The 23,709-nt window shown below is 34.2% G+C and overlaps 1 protein-coding gene across 3 annotated transcripts in view; it reads left to right on the top strand.

Annotated features, from left to right (window-relative positions):
• KANSL1L (KAT8 regulatory NSL complex subunit 1 like) overlaps positions 1-23,709 on the top strand; it is a 144,775-nt gene that overhangs the window by 76,735 nt on the left and 44,331 nt on the right. For all 3 annotated transcript variants that reach the window (XM_023731224.1, XM_023731222.1, XM_023731223.1), the window contains exons 4-5: positions 8,804-9,001; positions 12,924-13,045. In XM_023731224.1, coding sequence (XP_023586992.1) covers positions 8,804-9,001; positions 12,924-13,045 — 320 coding nt within the window. The remainder of the gene's footprint in view (positions 1-8,803; positions 9,002-12,923; positions 13,046-23,709) is intronic.

Here is a 23,709-nt window from a genome sequence, read left to right as displayed (position 1 = left end):
CAGAAGAGAAAACACCAAGATTCAAGGGGGCATTTTAAAAATCATGTTTAGAGATCAGGATCCGTGTGGAAATATGAAAAGGTGAAACTGTGTATGTATGATTTTTGGCAGCAGAATTTGGATTTTCTTTTTCTGTCTCCACTTTATTTATTGAAACATCCATCAGATATACTCGTATATTCAATATTGTACTAGGTCCTAATATTACTTATGATGATGTAATAACAGCAAACTATAATATAGTGCTTAAAATACATGAAGAATTGTTTTAAGCAAGTTACATGTATAATTTCATTCAAAACTTAGAACAACCGTTATTGGTATATATTGAGTCTATTTTACAGATCAGGAAATTGGGGATAGAAAGAACTTGCTGAAAGTCACAAATATAAAAATACATAAGTTACAGAGTTTTCCTTATGTGATAAATATGATATAATTAACTACATTACGAGAGAGAAAATAAGGACAATGAGAAAAGTATGGATACAGTGCTGTGGGACTTCTGATAAAGGAAAGGTCCTGGAGGTGAAACTTTAATGCCTGGTGGAAGAGTTAATTGTTGATCAGACCCTATTTAGAGAACTTCCCTGGGAGTATATTGCAGTAAAGGGCACGTTTTTGTTTTTAATATTAGGTATCTTGGTAACATGGCCTTTGGTGGTTCAGTGGTAGAATTCTTACCTTCCCTGCAGGAGATCCAGATTCAGTTCCTAGCCAGTACACCTCACATGTGCCCACCACCCGACTGTCAGTGGAGGCTTGTGTATTGCTATGATGCTGAGTAGGCTTCATTGAAGTTTCCAGACTAAGACAGAAGAAAGGGCTGGCAGTCTGCTTCTGAAATTCAGCCAATGAAAACCCTATGGATCACAATGGTCTGATCTGCAGTCATCATGGGGATGGTGCGGGACCAGGCAGTGTTTCATTTTGTTGTGCCTAGGGTCACCATGAGTTGAGGGCCCACTCGATGGCAGCTAACAACAACAACATCATGGCAACTAAGTGCATGATAGACTAATGAAAAAAGAGAGTATGCCAGGGAAATTTTTTCTCGCAGTTCTAGTATGTAGTAAAGGTGATGAGAAAGTGACTTATAGTGGTGACTCTGGAGATAGATGTCATAGAGAATTACCAGAGAAGCTGAGCAAAGGAATAGAGACAAAAGCCACATATTTTCAAAGACAGCTTCAAGGATTTGAGCCAGATAATCTCTTGGGAACAAGACGATGTCATGTCAGTTGAGGTGCTTTTTCGAATCATGCTTGTAACAATTACTGCATCTCCCTCCTTCCTCCACCACACACACACACACACACACACACACACACACACACACAAACAAAAGAAAAACTGTCTTAGTGGAAATTTACAGTTTTCAGTAGCTCCCCAAATGATTCTGATTTCTGTAAACTCCCCTCTTAGTTATTGACTTGCTATTTGCAGGAAAGAAAAGTACTTGTTTTAAGGAAAATTGATGAAAATGCACTTTTTGACATTTATTTTCACATTCTATAGGAAATCCATGAAAGAATTGGAAATATGAAATACTAGAGAAGACAGGTCTATAAGAAGATGTAGATTTAGAGTTATTTCAGCAGAAATGGTAGTTAAAACCATGTTATTATATTGCAGCAATCTTTGAATAAAAAATTTTTTTCTCCTTCCTTCATTTACTGCCTCTTTCCCTCCTTCTCCCTTTTCCGTACTCTTTCTCTTCCTTTCTTTCATACATAGTTATTAGGAGGCTACTATGTGCTTACAGTATATAGTGGTGAACAAAAATCTACACAGTTCTTACATTTTCAGGGCTTACAGCCTAATGGGGATAAAAATTAAGCAAATGGTTATACAAATAAATACTATTTTAATTTCAACTAGGGAAAATTTAACATGGGAATTCCCTAACTTAAAAATGCCTTGTTTCTCATAAATTATAGTCTATTTGCTTGAAACTTGGAATACTTTTTCTCATAGAAACAATAACATAAAGAATTGTTTATGAAATTCCATGAGGTCCTATATGATCTAAATATTTCTAAACATCTCTTTATAACTTTTTGTGGGAAACTATATTCTTTGTGCTCATAATGGGGTCACACTGAAGATAATTGATGGTGATTGTTCTGAAAAGAAAAAGCTGAGGAAGGAAGAGATCAGAGACCTTGAACCATGTGGTTATCCCATCTCTGCCTAGAACCTGCACATCTACAAAGATTAATAAATTTTAGGCTCTATCACAAGTTTATATTCCAGTAGGGGAGATAGAACATGTAAATAGTTATTTGCAATATAATGTAATGTGTGCAGTGATACATGTTTTTAAAAAAATATAGAAGTAGAATAGAGAGAATAATTTACTTATTTTAGGAGTACCAGGGTCAGAGAGAACATCAGTAAAGAGGTGATACACCGCAGTATGATTTTGCGGGATAAATAGTAGTTTGCTTAACAAGTCGATGAAACTGGAGAACGGCATTCCTTAAAGGATTGAAGGCATGAAACAACATAATCTGTTTTGGAAATGACAAATAGTTTGGTATTCAAAGGGGCAGAAATGTGAGCTGTGTAAGGACTAAAGAGGAGGTTAGAGTGTGATGAATATTGTTTAAAGTCATAGAATTTGGTAATGGTGTCTGTAGGGAAGTGGAGAGGACAGACATAAAACTGTATGCTTATGGATTGTTTATTATATTGGAGGGAACCATATTCAAGAATATTTTCCTGATGGAAGTTGCATGCTAAATTACTGTAGTTACTGAGTGGTTAAAGCGCTCCGCTGCTAACTGAAATGTCGGCAATTCAAAACCACCAGTGGCTCCACAGAAGAAAGATGTGGCAATCTGCTTCTGTAAAGATTCACAGCCTTGGAAACCGTATAGGACAGCTCTACTCTGTCCTCTAGGGTCTCTGTGAGTTAGAATTGACTTGACAACAGGGTGGGTTTTGGATTCTATTCAGCTGGGCCCTTCAGTTGCAGTGATTTCCCAGTCTCTTTAAGATCACCAGATAATTTCTCCTGTTTGATCATTTTCATTAAAAGATGTAATATCACAACCATTTTTATAGTAAATAGAGTTCTAAGAAAGGTTAAAATATAAAACAATTTGGAAATTTCTGAGAAAGTGGGTTCTGAGTTTCCAGTTAAGCTGATGACTAAGTCATCAGTTTGACACTGGAATCTGGGCAGTCTGGTTCGTAGTGCTTTGACTTCGGAAAGGCTATTTTAATGTTCTGTGTATTCTAAGAAGTCATATATACTTGTTTAAACTTTTTCAAAAGTTTGTTTATATGGTTACTTAATATCTATTGGAATAAATTATTTCAAGGAAAGAAGTATAAACTTCTCAGTAATAATTTATATGGTTTTACATTTTTTTTTGTTCAGTCTAGCTATGCATCTGGCCCTTTGTACCCTTAAAAGTAGCATTATGTTTATTATATGGAAAATGTCAGAGAGTTATACTATTGGAATACAATATATTTTTTTTTTTCCCCAAAATGGGTTCTTTATTTTGGTAGTTTCTTCGTAACATTTCTTAGGAATTAATCATGATGTTTGATTACTGTTTTTTACATTTAAGCTGTTTCATTTATGTATTTATTTCTAGATCATTTATTGTGATCAATTTATAAAATCTTGACAAATCAAAAGATAGTCTATATTGAAGTTTCAAATGTAATCTGCCTAGGATAATGATAAACATAATGTTAAGTGTTTTAATACATTTTCTCATTTATTTCATACAATAGTTATTTGAAGTAAATAGTGTTATTACTTCTGTTATGCAGATGGAAACCAAAGCTCAAAGAGATTAACTCATTTGCCCAGACTAGACCCTACTGCCAGTATGTATGTGGCAGAACTAGTATTCAAATTCAAATCTGTTTAAGTTTAGAGCTGTGGTTTTAATGACTGTTCTATAGTGACTCTTAACGGTCCAGACCCCTGAGTAGACAGAATTTATATTATACTATTGGATAATATTTATTCAAAAATACATTTGGGACACTAGAATGTAAACAATTAAGAATTTTTTATCAAAATGAACCTTTAATTCCCTAGTGAACTTACACATAATCAAGATGTCATGGATTGAATTGTGTCCCCAAAAAATATCTGTCAACTTGACTGGGCCATAATTCGCAGTATTGTGTGATTGTCCACCATTTTGTCATCTGATGTGATTTTCCTATGTGTTGTAAATGCTGTCTCTATGATGTTAATGAGGGAGGATTATCGGCAGTTACATAAATGAGGCAGGACTCTATCAGATTAGGTTGTGTTTTAAGCCAATCTCTTTTGAGATATAAAAGAGAGAAGCATAGAGACACGGAGACCTCATACCACCAAGAAGGCAGTGCTGGGAGCAGAGGACGTCCTTTGGACCCGAGGTTCCTGCACTGAGAAGCTCCTAGACCAGGGAAAGATTGATGACAAGGACCTTCCCCCAGAGCTGACAGAGAGAGAGAGAGGCTTCCCCTGTTGCTAGCCCCCTGAATACAGACTTCTAGCCTCCTAGACTGTGAGAGAATAAACCTCTGTTTGTTGAAGCCATCTGCTTGTGGTATTTCTGTTATAAAGCACTGGATAACTAAGACGCAAGGGATCAGATTGGAAAGAGGTCACAGAAATTAGTAAGTAGTTATGTGATAGACAAAGATGGACTCTGGCTCAAGAAACTTGCATGTTAAACTCTACCTGTGATTAGCTGGTAAACTTGCACAAAATAGTCTACCTCTGTGAGCTTGACTTGGCTGATCTGTAAAAAGGACCTAAGACTGCCTGTCTGCCCTCTGCAATACTATGACTGGAGTAAGAGCTAGGACTGATTGGATTGGAGTATAAGAGATGTCTGATACAATAGGGATTGCGGATTCTTCACCATCATGGGTGTTCTCTTGTGTGATTGTGTAAGGCTTTTAATGCTTATAAAATATTACCCATAATCCATTGCCATTGAGTCATTTCTGACTCATGGCAACCCCATGTGTGTCAGAGTAGAGCTGTGCTCCACAGGGCTTACAGAATCCACATTAAATAGAAGATAAATCTTGTTAACTTTTCAAATTATTAATGTAGGAAAAACGAAAGTTAAAAAATTCTTTTTAATTTCATTCTTTCTGATTTCAAAACTAAGCAAAAAACTTTTTGCTTCTACAGTTAGAAAATAGCTAAATTTTTAAAGTTTTTGACCTTTCCTTTGGATGTTAATTTATATGCTGTTTAATTGAGCTATAATCTGAATAGGAAGAACAGCTCTTTCTTTGCTTTTACACCTTCTTGAGTTCTTGTAAGAAAAATAAGTGAGAAGGGTGGGGTAATACTATCTTCATTGAGGCAGAACCTTTTTAAAGGAAAAGCACCTTTTTTCTCAGTTAAATTAGAGATAAGGAGACTAGGAAGAGTTGAGAGATGCTCTCTTGTAAGTATCCTGTTTTAATAAGCATACATGGGGTCTCCATGAGTTGGAATCGACTAGACAGCAACTGATTAAATAAGTACTAGTTTGTGCCTTGAGTCAGGAAGCACACAGTGAGTAAATCTACAGTGTATCTACAAGTTTTAGATCTTTCAGTTGACATTTGCCCCTTCTGTACCACATTCCAGGTGTTCTAAGTTTTGCTTAAATTTTCAGAGAAAAGAAAGGAGTTATTAGCAGCATCCTTTCCTTGTTCTTGCAGCGGCTATGTCAACATGTTACAACTTCCCATATTTCCCCGCTCCAGCTTCCCGCTAAGACAACAGTTTCCTCTCATTCTTAGAAAAATAGTTTTTCTTGGGAGGAAGGCTGGCTGTCCTATATCAAATGGTCTGTCTGATAGATTTCTTTTGTTCTCCTATACCAAAGTCTTCCACATTTTAATAGCACATTTTACATGTTTTAAAATTTCCGTTTAAATTCTTGCTTAAAATTAGCTTTGATAACTTTATGTGAATAATAAAGATGTTGCTGAGGCAATTGTTTATTTTCTTCTTACACAACGTCCTCTCTGTGAGGACCCTCAAGGGGAAAAATCTTTCTAGTGTTATTATCAGGAACATTTGTCTTCTCTGGAGTAGTTGCTTTCATCTTACGCCAGAGTTTTTACTTGTCTCAGTTACCACAACTCAGTTTTCTTAAAATTTGTCCATATATTTGTTTTCTACCTTGTTTTATCTATCATTACTGATTATTTTCTGAATATTAAGAACGGAAATGAACTCTCCTTGCAGCGTTGCCAAAGGATTTAATCATCTTTTTTCTGTCTGTTCTTGGCTATGGCAGATCATCATGGGACACTCTTCTCACACTGTGAGAGTTTTATCCAGAGTAACAGTTTAAGGTGAAAAAAATTCATTATGAAGTTGACTATGAATGTCTCCCTGGTTGAATTTTAAAAATATTTTTCAGTGAACTAAGTGTAGTAGGGCCTCAGCTTTCAAAAAGGTAGCATTTAAAGGTTTGGAAATTGGACTTTTGAAACACAAAATAGATTTTTCCATACAAACATTTTTCTAAATAGGGTTTATGAATTTAGGCTAGTCCACAAATGACTGGCTCATAATATAAAATGTATCAAGCCAAAGAAAATGACGGTTAAATGGACACGGTGGAAACTTATATTTCTTTTGCATGCTAGTACTTATAATAGAAAACCTATTGTAAGTGAGAGACTTGTAGAAGAATGGACATTCAGATACTTTCCAGAGCTTTCAAGATTAATGATACTACGTCTATCACGTCTAACTTAATTTTAAAAATACATTAAGTCCCCGGGTTACAAACGTCGGACTTAACGGACAACTCATACTTGCCATTTAATGTTAAGTAAATTTGCCCTCACTTCGCCCTCACTTCGAAACTGAACCAACCCCTACTCATAACAAATTCTTCATTACAATCACCTTCATTTGCTGCATGTGCAGCTTTTACATCATTAAAAAGCCTTCGAGCCTTTCCTTGCACTAAAGTGAGGCTAAGTAAGAACTATACGCACCTGTTCTGACTTCCTACAAATTCTTAAAGACACAGTTAGGAATGGATCTTGTTCGTAACCCGGGAAGTGCCTGTACCAAACAAAACAAGATGTTTCGTCAGATTTCTTCACGGTCATATTTGTATATTCTAGGAAAATAATGATTGAAATGCAGTCAATAACCGGATCTCCTTCTTTGTACGAGTTAGCATGTTAGCACTATTCTAAGTATACACGAAAAATAATACATTTACTACTTTTACCAAGCATCAGTAGTAACATATTACCACAAAAACAGTAAAATGTATGTTTAATACCATACCTGAATATGCCCATTCTAAAATTATGTAGTTTCTAAAGTATATACTGTAAATTAAAACTGCTCATATATATGCAGTTTCTACCCTATTAATAGGACTTTTGCATGATATGAGGAGCTCTGGTGGTGCAGTAGTTATTATAGTGCTTGGCAGTTCGAACCTACCAGCCACTCTGCAGGAGAAAGATGTAGCAGTCTGCCTTCATAAATATTTACAGCCTTGGTAACTCTATGGGCTGTTCTACTTTGTTCTGTAGGGTCGCTATGAGTCAGAATTGACTTGACGGCAATGGTTTTTTTTGCATGATACAAGTTGACCCTTAGCAGTCATTTAATGTGTTCCATTCTTGAAATATTGTACACTTGTTAGTATTTTGGTCTATTTTTATTACAAGAATATACTATTTTAGCCAAATTAGGAGTTTTATACCTTTCCAACCAGCCTATGGAGCTTATTAGCATTTTGGAAAAAAATATATGTCTGTATATACATAAACATACAGATATACATATATATGTGTGTGTGTATATATGTATATATTCCCTTATTTCTTCTCAACATATATGATGGTGGTAGATGGGGGAGGAAGGGAAGAAGTTTTATGATGAGAACTGAATATGAACCATTAAGACTATGTCTGTACACACTTTTTCCCCCCTTTCTCTCCTGTCTTCATTGCTTCTGAGGGATCTGAGGGTGAGAACCTTAGAGTGAGGTTCGTGAGTTAGAGTGAGGAACTGGGGAGCATGGGAGAAATCTGAACAAGTCAGTTAAGAATAAGTTTGTGTGTATGAATGGGATGGGGTAAGTTTGGGGGCAGCCAGATTCCTGTTCATTCCCACTTCCTTTAATTTGAGAAAATAACTATGTCAAAGTTGAGAACATGTGTCCTTATTATTAACACAGGTACCTTGTAAGTAGCAAGAACTTTCATTGGCCTGGAGAGTACTTTTACCTCATGTTACAGTTCTGCCCATGGTTGCTAGCTGGCAGCAACAGGGCAGGGCTCCTTAGGATGCTCCGAAGGGTGTTACTATAGATTGGATGTTTTTAAGTTTGGTATTTTAATTTATAAAATAGGGAGTGCTCATATATAAATATGAAATGGAAATGAAATATATGCTAGTGACCAATATCAGAAGGTTATATTAGGAAATATTGTGGACTTCAGTCTGTAATGTCCATATTCTGAATATAATAAACCTTTAACTTTATTCTAACAGTGTCATGTATTTAATGCTAAGAACTAAAACCAATATGAAGAAAAGTAATTGTATGTATATAAGTCATGACAATATAGTCATGACAGTATTATACAAGCCCAGCCCATTATCTATACTTATTACTTTAGCTGCACGTTTTAAACCAGCCAATTCTATACAGAGTTAAACTGTACTTTTGAGTGTATATTTTCTGATTTCCAAGGGATAATAAGATGTGTGGTTTCAAGTGCATTATAAAAGTTAAAATGATTTAGCAGTCAATTTGTTTTTATTTTAACTCTTTAATTGCTGTTTGTCTAGGGGATTGTGATCCTAGAAGAATGTCAGCTTCCAAAAGACATTTTGAAGAAACAAATACAATTTACAGACCAAGCAGCTTCATTAAACACTACAGGGAATCCACAGGTTCCACAAGACAGCCAAGATTCTTTACTAGAACAAGATTTTGAAATGTCACCTAGCAGCCCTACACTACTTCTTCGAAACATAGAAAAACAGGTAAAGTGAACTAAGTAGGATGTCAAGTGGCATGAAATGATTTCTAATCGATTTTATAAACTATTCAAGTAAACATTATTATACGTGTGCTGCCTGGTTTATGGTTATTAGAGTTGGAAGTTTGACACTAAATGCAATTAAAATAGTTGGTATATAACTGATATTGGTGTAATTTAGAGTATTTAAATATAATATGTAAAATCTGTTGCCGTCGACTCATAGTGACCCTGTAGGACAGAGTAGAACTGCCCCATAGGGTTTCCAAGGAGTGGCTGGTGTGTTCAGACTACTGACCTTTTGGTTAGCAGCTGTAGCTCTTAACCCCTGTGCCACCAGGGCTCCATAATATGTAAAGTATTAGTAAATAGCCACAAGGTGATAACTTATTTATACCAGGGTTGGAAAATTCCTTTTATAACACAGTTGTTCATTGTTAGATATTTTTCAGGGGGAAGGGATAGTGGCACTACTGTTAAATAAGACTGAATGATTATTTGGTCAATTATCAATAGAGATTTTTTATTGAAAGATAATATTGGAATATGGTCTTTTTCATAAAATCTGATCATGTAAACGGAAAGTCAAAGAAGCCCTTAACAAATTACTTTAATTCTAAAGTCTTCCCTGGTACTTAGATCTTATAGTGGATGACTCCAAAAGTTTAATTATTCTATCCTGTATCTCTCGCTTCTTTGAAATCAAACCTGTTATTTTGACTTAGATGTTGGTGTCTCTAAAACAAATCTAGCTTTCTAGGAGTTTGTTACCTTAGGACTAGACTAAACCTGCCAGAACATACCATCTTGACATTTGTTCCCCTGGGAAATGATACAGATTCATGCCTGCCCACGTGTAATTTTCCTGGGTTTTTCTAATATACCACTGAAATAATTTAGTACCAGGATACTGTCTTATTCCCTAAAATCCAGAATATGGTGTAACTCCTCCCACCCCATATTTGTTAAATTTATAATTGCTTATAGCGTTTTCCTGAATAGGAATGGATAATCGAAAGACTGTTATGAATAGTTTGTAATTCAGAAGGTTATTTTGTAATCAGTTGATGTGAAATTGGAATGCACTTTACCATAAAATCAGAGTTATAAATTAGTGTTAGTCTTACTTTCCTCTTTCTTCACCCTCCTCTCCATCCCAGAGAATCAATCGCTTTCAGTTTGACCTTAATTATTTGACATGGAGTTTGACTCCAGAATAACTTACTTGCTTGCTCTGTGAGATTTTCTACTTTTTCTGCCTGTAAGTCTCTACTTATTCATTAGCAAGTAATTTAATTAAATGAATTACTAGTACAGTACAATTCTAGGAGTATTTTCATTTTTAGAAGACATTTCTAATTTTCTCCTTAATACCTCCAATTTGTTTAGTGGACTTGGTCTAATGTCAGAACTGGCTTATTTGTGGGGCCTAGTGCAAAATGAAATTGTGGAGCCCATTGTTAAAAAATGATTAAGAATTTTAAGATGGTGACAGCAGAGCATCAAAACAAGCACGTGACTACACAGGTCTCATGCCCTTAATGCTGTCACTGGGTAGCATATTCATTTGTCAGTTCCCGTTGCTGACTAGAGTGTCAGAGGCTTTGGTAGGGAAGGGAACCAGGAGGTCTGAGAGCAATAGTAATGGTTCTAGACATACGGAGAGTAGAGGAAAGAGATGCAGGAAGGGGCAGCAGCAATCCCTTGTAGGTCATTGATAATTTGCCTACGAACAGGTCATTTACTCTTGAAATATATGCTAATAATGCTTATAATAGGCCAACTTTAAAAAATTAAGTTGTTGTTCAAATACTTGTTGAGAGAGAAAGTCTAGGAGTGAGTTAAGTGGCAAGGGTTGCAACTCTAATGTTATGCACATTTTTCTTCGATACTGGTATATAACTGACCACTGACTATAGGGGAACTTGAACTATATAGATCAGGTAATCCTTCGGCTTGATTACGTTAGTTTTGTTAGAGAAACATTTTGCTTACCAAACAAATATATTTCTGTATATCAGAAACAGCTAAAGAGTTAGCACTTGAAATATAAAGGCACAATAAATGCATACTTGTATTGTTAGATAATTTGTTCATAAATTGAATGGTAATTTATATAATTTTAAATGAATTTTACCAGTGATGTATTTGCATTAGAAAACTTACCGTGAATAACTGTTATGTGTTTTGACTTTTAAAATTAGTTTTTTGTTTTCAGAGTTAAAATTATTTCTTTCCTAATTTTTTTTTCTTATTCTCATTTTTATTGTGACTTTCCTATCTCAAGTATGGATTTAGTATATGATTTTTTTTTAGGCTGGATGAGGGGTTCCTGTTAGGGTCAAGCTAAGGGTTGTAATGCTTTTCTTCTGGGCCAATTAATTATTCATAGATACCTGACTATTGACCTCCAGAAGCTTAGAAGATTTCAGATGATATTTTTGGAGAAGGGACAGTAAGAAGAGTGTTTCAGTGTTTCAGGCTGGAAAATATGAGATACTGAATAAATTTAATTGCATGACTAAATTAATGAATACTTGCTAAATGGACTAAATCTATTTGATCTGTTTGTACTGCACATTTTTAAATGAGCTTTAATCTTAAAAAAAAAAATCTGAGTAATGATTTTTAAAATGAAGTCATTAGGTGCATATTATCTGCCGAGAAAACAAATGAAAACATTTCAGGGTCTTTCTCATGAAAGACTTTTAAAGGAGGCAAATATTTGGTTTAGTTTTATCATATTCTTTAATGTCATTTCTAATAGCATAGTATTAGTTTCATACAAATAAAGAGTTTCAAAATAATTATTTCATATACCTTATATTTTATAATAGAATAGTTTGCAGTCAATGAAAAAGATGAACTATACCTAGATTAAAAAAAAAAAAAAAGGCCACACTACATTAAGTAAGCAAAGCGGATTTTAGAAAATTGGTGTGTCATTTAATTTATAGTATGTGTGTGTGTGCATGTTGTATGTGCACTCATGCTTACATGCACTCAGAAAACTTACTCTGGAAGGGTGGATATATACCAAGATACTGGTTTTCTCTGTGAAGGGAGATTATGGGGGATTTTCTTTTCCTTTTTTAAACTTCTCCACATTTTCTAAAATAAGTATGGATTATATATATAATAGAAATAGTTGTCATTCTTTTGTAGAAATGTACTATTTTTATTTATGTGAGCTTTGTTATATGGTGGGTGAATATTTTGAGAATAATTCAATACTTACTACATATATTTAAGTTTGGGATAAGATTCAGTGAGAATCTTTGGTACCTAACATAACTGATATTTTTGAATTAGGAAAAATACTGAGGAAAAGTATGGCATTAGAGTCAACCTAAATTTGAATCCTAGCTCCATTTCTTATCAACTTTATTATCCTTGATCAAGCTACTTAATCTTTCTTTTGCTTCAGTTATTGATGTTAATACTAGCAATATCAATAGCTCTAATACTGTCTACTTTGCAGGTTAGTTATAAGGATTAGAAATAATGTATGGTTAGTGCCTAAAATAGTGGCCAGTACATATAGGTGCTTGATACATAGTAGGCATTTAATCAATTAAGCTGTTATTTGTTGTTATTAATTTGGCTGCCTCAAGGGAAATATTATGTAGCTGCTATTAGCTGAGTTCAAGTTTTTTAGAGGTAGAGAAAGGAACTGTAACAAAGGATATAGAAAAGGAGAGGCTATTTATAAACTTTTAAAATGTAGATTTACTTAAATAAAATCAGTAGTGGTACAAATCATCCTTGTAGATTAGAATATTTACTAAAATGTAAATTTAGTAAATGTAAAATGTAAACACCTACTAGTTTCATGAGAAGTTAAATATTTAATAGGTGTGATAGATCTGAGATTTAACTCACATTTCTTGCTTAGCTTTGGTAAAAGGTTAACTGTTTTCTTGCAGAGTGCACAGTTGACTGAGATCATCAACAGTTTGATTGCCCCACTCAACTTGTCCCCAACTTCATCACCCCTCTCCTCCAAACCCTGTAGCCATAAATGTCTGGCTAATGGCATTTCCAGGAGGTAGGTATCAATGAAATAGTTTTGCTTCTAACTTTGGCTTTGCTTACATTATTTTTATTTTGTTTTCATCTTTTATGTACGGTTGTTGTCGTTAGTTGCCATCGAGTCAGCTTTGACACTCATAGCAACCTTGTGTATAACAGAATGAAATGTTGCCTGGTCCTGTGCCTTTCTCACACTTTGAGTATTATGGCTACTATTTTTCTTCCACTTTAAGTACTATGTGAGTACAGTCAATAGACCACTGATACAATTTTGACTTACATCAAACTTACATGATTACCCAAACCAAACCCATTGTCGTCAAATCGATTCCAACACAGAGCCACCCTGTGAGGCAGTGTGGAACTTCCCATAGGGTTTCCGAGGCTGTAAATCTTTATGGAAGCAGTCTGCCACATCTTTCTTCTGTGGAGCAGCTGGTGGGTTTGAACTGCTCACCTTGCGATTAGCAGCCAAGCACTTAACCACTGTACCACCAGTTAACTGTAAATCTGGGGGTGAGGGTAAAAGCTTTCTAGGAAGCTTTATAATGTTTCCAAAAAAGAAAATCAGTGATACTATTTGGAACAGAAGTAGTGCCTTACTTACTTACGATACCTTCCGTTTTGTACCTTTTGTGTTCTTAAACTAAATGCTTCCCATGCAGTGCATTTTGAGGAAGAAATACCATACATATACTTCGAGCACAGAAGATTGGTAGATACTACCCATAAAATTCTCCTTAAGTTTTACTCAATCATTTTGTATATTAACTTTTATAAGATACTTTTTTTCTGAATATAATTAACATAATAATACCTACAGTCATTAGACACTTATCTTACATAGGTTATATCAGCAAAACTTTGTATTCTATGAATTCTGATCCTTTTTTGGGAACAGCGTTTGTTCTATTTTATCTTATTAACTGTTCTCTTTTAAATTTCCTTTTAAAGATGCAGTTAGGTGGCATACTAACAGAATACTTTGTATGTACATCATCTATTTATAATTTTTCAAATGAAATTATAATATGGGCTTCTTGCTTTAATTACATTAGAGGACTAAGTGTAATATATTATTGGGAAATAATTATATTACTGTATATAATTTTTAGTATAGCATAAAAGAAAAAATTTATACTGTGGTGAAAATTATGCTAAGTAGTCATCACATTCTAATTGAGATTAGTGGATATGAACCAAGTCTTGAAATAAAAATTATGTTATTCAATTTTTATTTCTGATAGATTATTTTGAAAGTCTAATTTTTAATACTTTCACAGTTTTATTTGTACCAGAACATTCATCTATTTTTCTATTTTGGGAACAATTCTTCTGTTGGTTTTGCTTTATGTTTTTGAAAATATATGCATTCCTTGTATGATTCAGTTTGAAAGTAAACATATGTTGTGTAGGGCAACTATATTCATTTATGAGAACATATCCTCAATTAGGAAAGTCATAGTATAGGTAAATTAATTATAAATTGTGTCATAAAACACCATTAGATTAGTACTTGAGCATTCTGATTTGGGACTAAAGCCATTTTAAATAATATTTTGTTTATCTAACCAGACACTGTTACACATATGCTTACATATATGTGTGTATATATAACATATATGTATATATATTCCTCTTAATGGACTTGCCTGTGTTTTTGGTCATTTATTCACAAAACATTGACAAAGCAACTATTTGCTATATGACATATAGTCAAAATCCTAGGGATACAAACATAAAGATAACAAAGTCCACTTTTAACTGACTCACAGTTTACTAGATGAAATGCATAACTATTTAAAATATCATATAATAATGGAAATTTGTACATTTGTTTGAATAGTTGGTTTTAAGAGCTGTCATAGTTGAAAAAGGTGACTCCTAAAGATACACAAATCCAAAGGAAAGAAATATATCATTGGTTATGCTTGTTAAATCGTATTTTTCAGTACTGTCTACTAATAGTTCAAAGGTTTTTGTTGAAATCAGCTAGTAATTGCCATCTTTCCTGATATCAGTCAGTTGTTCCTTCAAACTAATTTGAAGGTTTGCTTTTTAAAATTTATAGTAAATTGATTAAAAACCTATGCAAATTGTTTGAGAGATTTAAAAACAGATAAAAGGTTTGTCCTCCAAGTTTCTGAAGTGTGCTGATATTACAGAGTGGCACAGCATATTTGAAAAAATGTCCAAATAAAATTTCTGAAAAATACACTGAAATTTAAGTAAATAGGTTTGGCAGCAGAGCGGACACAATTGAAGAACAAATGCATGAAGTAGAAGATAGATTAGAAGAAAATTTTCAGAATGTAGCAAAAGAGATAAAACAATGGAAAATACAGAAGCGTCATTAAAAAACACAGAAGATACAGTGAGAAGGTCTAATGTGACACTTAACTGGAGACTTGGAAAAAGAGAGAATGGAGCAGAGGCAATATTTCAAGAGGCATTAACTGAAAAATTTCCTGAACTAATAAAAGACACCAAATTTAGGAAGCCAAACAAGATTTCTGAGCAGATCAAATAAAAAGAAATCTATCCCTAGACATATAGAGTAAATGTAGAAAATCAAAGACAAATGGAATGCCTTAAAAGCAACCACAGAGTGGGAAAGTCATTAATTAAAGCCATAGTTAGACTGACAGTTGACTTCTCAACAGTAACAATAGAAAGCAGAGGACAGTGGAATGGTATTTTTGGTGTGCTGAAGGAAAACAGCTGTCTACCTAGGAGTTCTATAACCCTTAAAAAAAAAAAATTGCTGTCGAGTCGATTCTGACTCATAGCAACCCTGCAGGACAGAGTAGAACTGCCTGGTAGAATTTCCATGGAGTGGCTGGTGGATTCGAACTGCCGACCTGTTGGTTAGCAGCCAAACCCTTAAACATCTTTCAAGTCTGAGAGTTAAACACAAATGTTTTGAGACAAACTGAAACAGAGAGTTTGTCACTAGCAGACTAATTAATGATAATCGTAAAGGATGTACTTCTAGTGTAGGAAATTGATAATTCTAGATGGAATTTTGAGATGCAAGAAGGAATGAAGAACAAATTAAAATGGTAAATAGCTATATGGGTATATGTAATAAAAATGGTAAATAACTATATGGGTATATGTAAACAAACAATAGTAAAATATGTCTAACAGGGTTAAAAAAAGCCATGACAAAAATAGCATATAAATCAGGAGGAGGGTAAATGGGATTAAATTGTTCTCAGATCCTTGAATTATTCAGGAAGCTAGTAAAATTACTAGTTTAACACTTGATATTCCTAAGTATGATAGAGGAGGTTCCACACGCAGAAGCTTCAGGGTGCTGATAATGTTCTATTTCTTGACCTGAGTGGTACTTATGGGACAGTGAGGGGGAGGCATTGCTTCATATTAGAAGTTAAACATAAGTTAAATGTTTTATGTACTTACCTATATCTGTCTTACATTTTACAGTAAAAAAATTAGGAAAAATAAGGTACAAATTATATACTTTAAAAGGGTAAATAGAAAATACAACAGACTTCATAGTTTTGAAAAAAATATTTAAATTACATTGTTCATCTTAATCCTCTGAACAAAATTTGACTAGTCCCACATTGTTAAAATTATAACCATACAATATCAAGATTTCAAGATTGAAGTATTAATGTGATATGTGATACTTAATTTCTTCATAGGGAAACAAAGGGAATTAAATCTCATTTCACCATGTTACCTTAAATTTGTTGATAAAAACTGATCCAGTTATTCATCTTTTATTTATTTTTATTGTGCTTTAAATGAAAGTTTACAGTTCAAGTTAGTTTCTCATACAAAACTTTATAAACACACTGCCATGTGACCCTAGTTGCGCTCCCCAGACTGTGACAGCACACTCCTCCTTTCCACCCCGAATTTCCCGTGTCCATTCGACCAGCTCCTGTCCCTCTCTGCCTTCTCGTCTTGCCTCCAGACAGGAGCTGTCCATTTAGACTCATGTATCTACTTGAGCTAAGAAGCATACTCTTCACAAGTACCATTTTATGTCTTACATTCCAGTCTAATCTTTGTCTGAAGAGTTGGCTTCGGGCATGGTTTTAGTTTTGGGCTAACAGAGAGTCTGGGGGCCAGGTCTTACGGGGTTCCTCCAGTCTCAGACCATTAAGTGTAGTCTTTTTTCTAGAATTTGAGTTCTGCACCCTACTTTTCTCCTGCTCCATCAGGAACTCTCTGTTTTGTTCCCTGTCAGGGTAGTCATTGGTGGTAGCCGGACACCATCCAATTCTTCTGGTCTCAGGCTGATGGAGTCTCTGGTTTATGTGGCCCCTTTGTCTCTTGGGCTGATATTTTCCTTGTGTCTTCGGTATTCTTTATTCTCCTTTACTCCAGGTGGGTTAGGACCAACTGATGCACCTTAGATGGCCACTTGCTAGCTTTTAAGACCCCAGATGCCACTCACCAAAGTGGGATGCAGAACATTTTCTTAATAAACTTTGTTAGGCCAGTTGACCTAGATGTCCCCTCCAGTTATTGATTTTAATCCTTGCACTCTTCTTTATCTGTTAAATCCATTCTAATCTAGGATGTCTTTTCTGTCTTTTCACATGAAAGCCTCTGTATATATTTGTGGAAATCAGTGAAGAATGGCTAAAGAAATGGACAAATAGCTATAGTGTATTTTTAATTGTGAAAACCTGAAAAGTATTCTTATATTCAGTTGTGAATTTTGAAATACATACTTAGCTGAAATGTGTAAGTTAATACAAACCTCAGACAATAACAGCAGTAAAGTAGTAGGAAGTTGCACAATGTTTGTAGATGTAGGCAAGAGGTATATTTAAAAGTAACAGGATACTTAAAAATTTACTATGATAAATAATATATGTTTGCCTTAAGTATTCTTAAAAATACTTATATTTTCTTTGTTCCAAAAAAATTTAGAACTCTTCTTCTAAAAAGTGTTTTAGAGTGGCCTGAGTTAGAATAAGGGTTTGAGGACATGAGTCGGTGTCTCTTTGCACATGCATTTACAGACCCCCCCGCCAAAGGGCCATCTATTACTGAAGACATACATTAGACAGGTACTAGGAGTTACTGAGGCACCATCTATTTTTCCATCATATTTCCTGGGAAGATATAAAGTTGCTGTCTTGCCTGTGGTATACCTAGTTTGTATGGGACCCTATAACTAAATCAAGCACTCTAAAATTTAGTGTAAATGTACTGTTGGGTTTTATTCACATACTACATGAAACATACCTCCTCCAAAGACCATCTTGGAGCAGTTAATCTCTTCCTATACCCCAACTTCCTAAAAAGGTTTTAACTTTTGTTTATTCTTACTCAATTATAGTTCTTTTATAATTTAGCAATTTTTGGGTAACTTGTGGTTATGGGAGTATATTGTTTTTATGAATTCTTTTGTTTTAAAAGCATGTTAGACATCCTGTGACCTTGAGCAAGTCAGTTAATCTCTGTCTCACTTTTTATCTTTAAATCCAATGGGACACAAGTATTTTCTCAAGTAGTTTCTAGTGCCAATATTCTTTGATTACTTAATGTTTATTTTTGAGGAACTCCATTTTTTCAAACAAATGACTAATACAAAGATTTTCATTACAGCCTCAAGTGTGTATCCTTTTGTAAGATCACTGTTATTCTATGCTTTGGGCATAATAATTTTGTGGTACTTAATTTAAGAGAATTAATGGGTGGGAAGAAATTACTCAACATATTTTAGTAACTTTGAAGCATATGCTAGAGGTTATTATGGAAAGAGGTACCCAGAACAGTAAGAGGAATGAGGAGTCCACTTAAGTGCCAAAATTTTTCAGATAAACCACTTGGGAAGAATTGTTTAAATAAAATTTATTACACATTGCTTTTCTTAGATGATACTGAACTTAATTCAATTTTTTTGATAACTGAGGCACCTCACCATGACCAAATCCTCAGGGGCTGTTGAGATTAATAGCTGTATATCTCTAAACAAATTTACCTAATAATCAGTAAATACCTACTGAGTGTCAGGCACTGGATTGGGCACCTGGGATACATTATTGAACAAAAACATGTGGTCTCTGTTCTTGTGGTATAGAAAGCCTATTTGGGAAAAAAGACATCAACTAAGTAATCTCGCAAAAATTAAAAGCCTGATCAAGTTCTATGAAGAAACTTCTATTGTTAAGGATATCACTTTGGAATCAGACAGATATGGGTGATTTATCTCTCTAAATCACAGTTAAAAGTCTACCTTACAGGGTTTTTGTGAGGATCAAATGAGCTAACAAATGTGAAATTATTTTTTCAATTTATTTACTTGTTTATTATCTGCCTTCCTGAACTAGAACGTACGCTCTCTGAGAGCAGAGATTTTGGGCTATCTTATTAACTGTTATTATCTAGCACCTGGATCAGTGAGATCTCATCATAGGCACAAAGAAATATTTGTTGAATAGATGAAATGTCTTTCATGATTTCTGGCAGGTAATCAACATTCCATAGAAAATATTTTGTACTTAATTGTTCTTCATCCATAGTCAGATTGATAGTTTAGTTATTGCTGCCATGGCTACCTCCTGCAGTTCAGCTTCATCTCATCTAATTTGGCACTGGGCTAGAAAATCAGATAACCAAGGTGGTAGAAGTTTCTATACTACAATAAGAGACATTCTGTAGTAAGAGAGGAGCCTTGGTGGCGCAATGGTTAAGAGCTACGGCTGCTAACCAAAAGGATGGCAGTTCGAATCCACCAGCTGCTACTTAGAAATCCTATGGGTCCTATAGGGTTGCTATGAGTTGGAATCAACTCGACGTCAGCGGGTTTGGTTTTTGGTTTATAGTAAGGGAGAAGCCTCTCCTATGAGTAACAGGAATGAGTTTTCATGCATAGAATTGCTAAAATTTATTTTGGTTACTGTCTTTGTCATCGTGCTGCTATAACAGAAATACCACAAGTGGATGTCTTTAACAAAGGGAAGTTTATTCTCTCACAGTCCAGTAGGCTAGAAGTTCGAACTCAGGGCGCCAGCTCCAGGGAAAGGCCTTCTGTCTCTGTCGGCTCTGGAGGAAGGTCCTTTTCATCAGTCTTTCTTTGATCTGGGAGCTTCTTCGTGCAGGAACCTCAGGTCCAAAGGATGCGCTCTGATCCCAGCACTGCTTTCTTGGTGGTATGAGGTCCCCATGTCTCTCTGCTTGCTTTTCTCTTTTATATCTCAAAAGAGATTGGCTTAAGACACTGTCTAATCTTGTAGACCTCATCATTGTAACTGCCACTAATCCATTTTATTACATCATAGTGATAGGATTTACAACACATAGGGAAATCATGTCAGATGACAAAATTGTAGACAATCATACAATACTGGGAATCATGACCTAGCTAAGTTGACAGATATTTTGGGGGGACACAATTCAGTCCATGGTAGTTACTTAAAGGCCTTTTTCCTTTTATGATTTCAGCTATATTGTATGGTTAAGGGTACCATATTAGTAACCTCATAAGTGAAGTGTTACAGTTCTTCTAATAAAGCATGTTTATTTTACTATTATATCAAATTATATCATAACCTCATAAACTTCATGAGTGGAGTGTTATAGTTCTACTAAAGCATACTTGTAGAAGAAATAATTTTTGTAGAAGAAATTTAGGTTATTAAAGTTTGACTAGCTATTCTGTATATTAATTTTTAGATGGACCATACAGAATTTACTGTTTTATATAATTTTTAAAGATACTTGTGATTTTTATAGTATCCTAATAATCTGTTCTCACAATGTCTTTAAAGTAAATTCCCCTGGTTAATTATTTTCCAGGGCAACCTGTTTGCAGACTTGTTACTCATTGATTCCCACCTCCCTTATCTTGTTTAATGGCAGTTTCCCCCTAAAAAATGTCAGAGTTGTTTTTGACTTTATTAATAATCTTGGCAGCAGGGTCTAAGATGAGTCACCAGGAACTGAATTACTGAGAAGATTGAGGCTTTAAACAAATGAAGCATTACATTTTATTATCATAGAGATCGTTACTGGTTTTAGATTTCACACTCTAAACTGAAGATAAAGTGTTGTAAATGGCTCCTTGTTTACCCCATGGGGTATTATCTCTGAGAAACTGAATTTCTGCTTGAAATAATGCTTAGATTTTTTTTGTTGTTGTTTTAATGAGTCCTGGAATATGATATGAAATTAAATTTCTAATGAATCATTGTCATGCTACTTATTTCCACTAATGGTAGTTATCTTACATGAAATGCAACCACTCATTCTAATTGGGTATCATAATTGAAAACGTGCAGTTACACTGACAAACTAATCACATGTAAAGTAAATCTTTTACACTCCTGACATTTTCAGTAGTCACTTCTCAATTATGAGAAACCATTGTTGATAGTATATTTCAGTCTGAAGTTTTCAACATAATTTTGGCTATAAATTACATTAATTATTGTATTAGCTAGATATATGATGTCAATAGGGAAATAAAACCTCCCCTGCCATGTTTTTAAATACCGGTAGGAATTATTTTCTTTTTTACAAAGTTTGTCTCTTTATGTCTAATAACATCAGTCTAAACCATAACGTTATAGGATAATGTTTAAATAATTGTGGTACAACCATTGGATGGAAGATTTTGTAACTATTAAAAATTATATGTATAGAAAGTATATAATCATATGGGAACATGCTTATGTTGGAATGTTAAGTGGAAAAATTAGAATACCAAAATCACCTTATAGTATGGTTTTATAGAAAAAAGGCTGGAAGGATATAATGCAATATATTTGTGTTTAGATGATGGGATTATAAAACATATTTTCACTTTTTCTTTCAATTTTTTGTATTCCCAAATTTTTCTTAATCTGAAAAACAGTAGTTTTCAGGAAAGTCCCAGTTTCACACTGTGTCTCATGTCAGAGAAACAGCTCACAGATTATATTTTAAAATCTGAACTGTAGGTCCCAAGTTACAGATCAGATAGAAATGTTTGACAAACCTTATGGCTGTATTCTCAGGTAAAAAATATGGCCATCCTATCAGCTTCCTGATGTCTTGCCTTTATGTTTCAAGAGTTCCACTTGAAGTTAAAAGCTAAGAATGGCAGAAAGCACTTCAGTAGTCAGTTTGTCTCTCTTTCTCCTTTTTATTGTGGAAAACTAGACATATAGAAACCATAGTAAAGTGAACCTGCATATTCCCAGCTTTAACAGTTCTCAATATTTTGCTAACTTGTTTCATCTATTCCACTTCCTCACATACTTTTTTTTTTTCTAGGATTTAAGAAAAATTAAATTCTAGTGAGTACCATTTCAACTGTAAATACTTTTGTGATAACCCCCCCTTTTTAATACATCCATCATGTTATTATTATACTTAGTATTATTAACCATAATTACTATCATCCAATTCCTGGTCCATATTCAAATTTCCCCAGTTTTCTCAAAATTATCTTTTCATGATTAATTTGTTAGAATCAAGATTTAAACAAAGCCCATAAATTACATTTGGTTTGTTATGTCTCCTGAGTCTCTTTTATTCTCAGCTATTTAAAAATGTATTTGATTATAAGTCCCTTAAAAAAGAAGACCGTAATTTTTAGATGACATTTTTTGTTTTCTCCTTATAAAACTAATACAAGCTTATTTTAAAAAAATAAAAAAAAAAAAAGGAAAATTCAGAAAATACTAAGAAGAAAGAAATCATTTATATTGCTCAGAGTATAATTTCTTCCTATCTTTTTTATATATCATTTTCATAATTGAGATCTATTATAGGTAGTTTTTACGTCTTTTTTTCAGTTATATTATATCTCAAGCTTTTTATACTTAAAATATTTTAATGACTGCATAATATTTCATGTAATAGGTGTACCTTAATTTTTTAAGTCAGTGTACTGTAATTTTTTTCAGAAAGACCACATCTTTTTTAGAATGACATTTTATAGTGCAGTACCACACAGTGCTTTATTGCTAAATTGAGGACACTTGTAATTTTGTGTAAGGGGTATAGTTCCCCTATTTCATACCCTGAGGAGGGAGAATGGTCAGGGCACTGTTTTCTGTACACAAGGTAATGCCTGGATCTTGTTCCACTGGTCATTTGAAAGAGGTCTTTAGGCTTTGCCAGTGAGGGCCAAATAATGCCCCTAGTCGGTCATTCGTAGTAAGTTTATATAAGTTCTTTTTTTCTATAGCTTCTTTAAAAGTGGTTGTTTCCCTTCTGCATTTCATTGGGGCATCTGATTATGTGATGAATTCATTTCTCCAAACATTATCAAGGGAGGAGGAGGTAGTGAATTCAGCTATTGGCAGGACTTTGGGCAGTGTGGAAAGTTGGAAGTGGCTGCTGCCAGCCTTAGCTGCTATAGATTGAATCCTTCAGAGAACTCTAACTGGTGAAAAGACGAGACCTGAAATAGAGATTACAACTCATGCAAAAACAGTGATTCTTGGGTGTGTGTGTTTGTGTGTGGTTATGGGGAACTAAGGGACTCTCAATCTCTTTGGTGAGAATGCACATTCTAATTCTCTACTCCAGTATTGGTTTCTACTTTTCCTTGAGTGTGTTTAATATGAGAATGGTGTGAATGCGGGGGAAAGTGTTGAAAACTATTGGCCTAAATCATTATTTTAAAATTCTCTATTGAATATTTATTCTCTGCTATTCCATGAGTATAGTTTTTTTTGCTACATAGTATATTTTAAG

The sequence above is a fragment of the Trichechus manatus genome, unplaced genomic scaffold (assembly GCF_000243295.1).
Source record: "Trichechus manatus latirostris isolate Lorelei unplaced genomic scaffold, TriManLat1.0 scaffold00041, whole genome shotgun sequence".
NCBI classification, from domain to species: Eukaryota; Metazoa; Chordata; class Mammalia; order Sirenia; family Trichechidae; genus Trichechus; species Trichechus manatus.
This window is presented reverse-complemented; position numbering and strand designations above follow the sequence as displayed.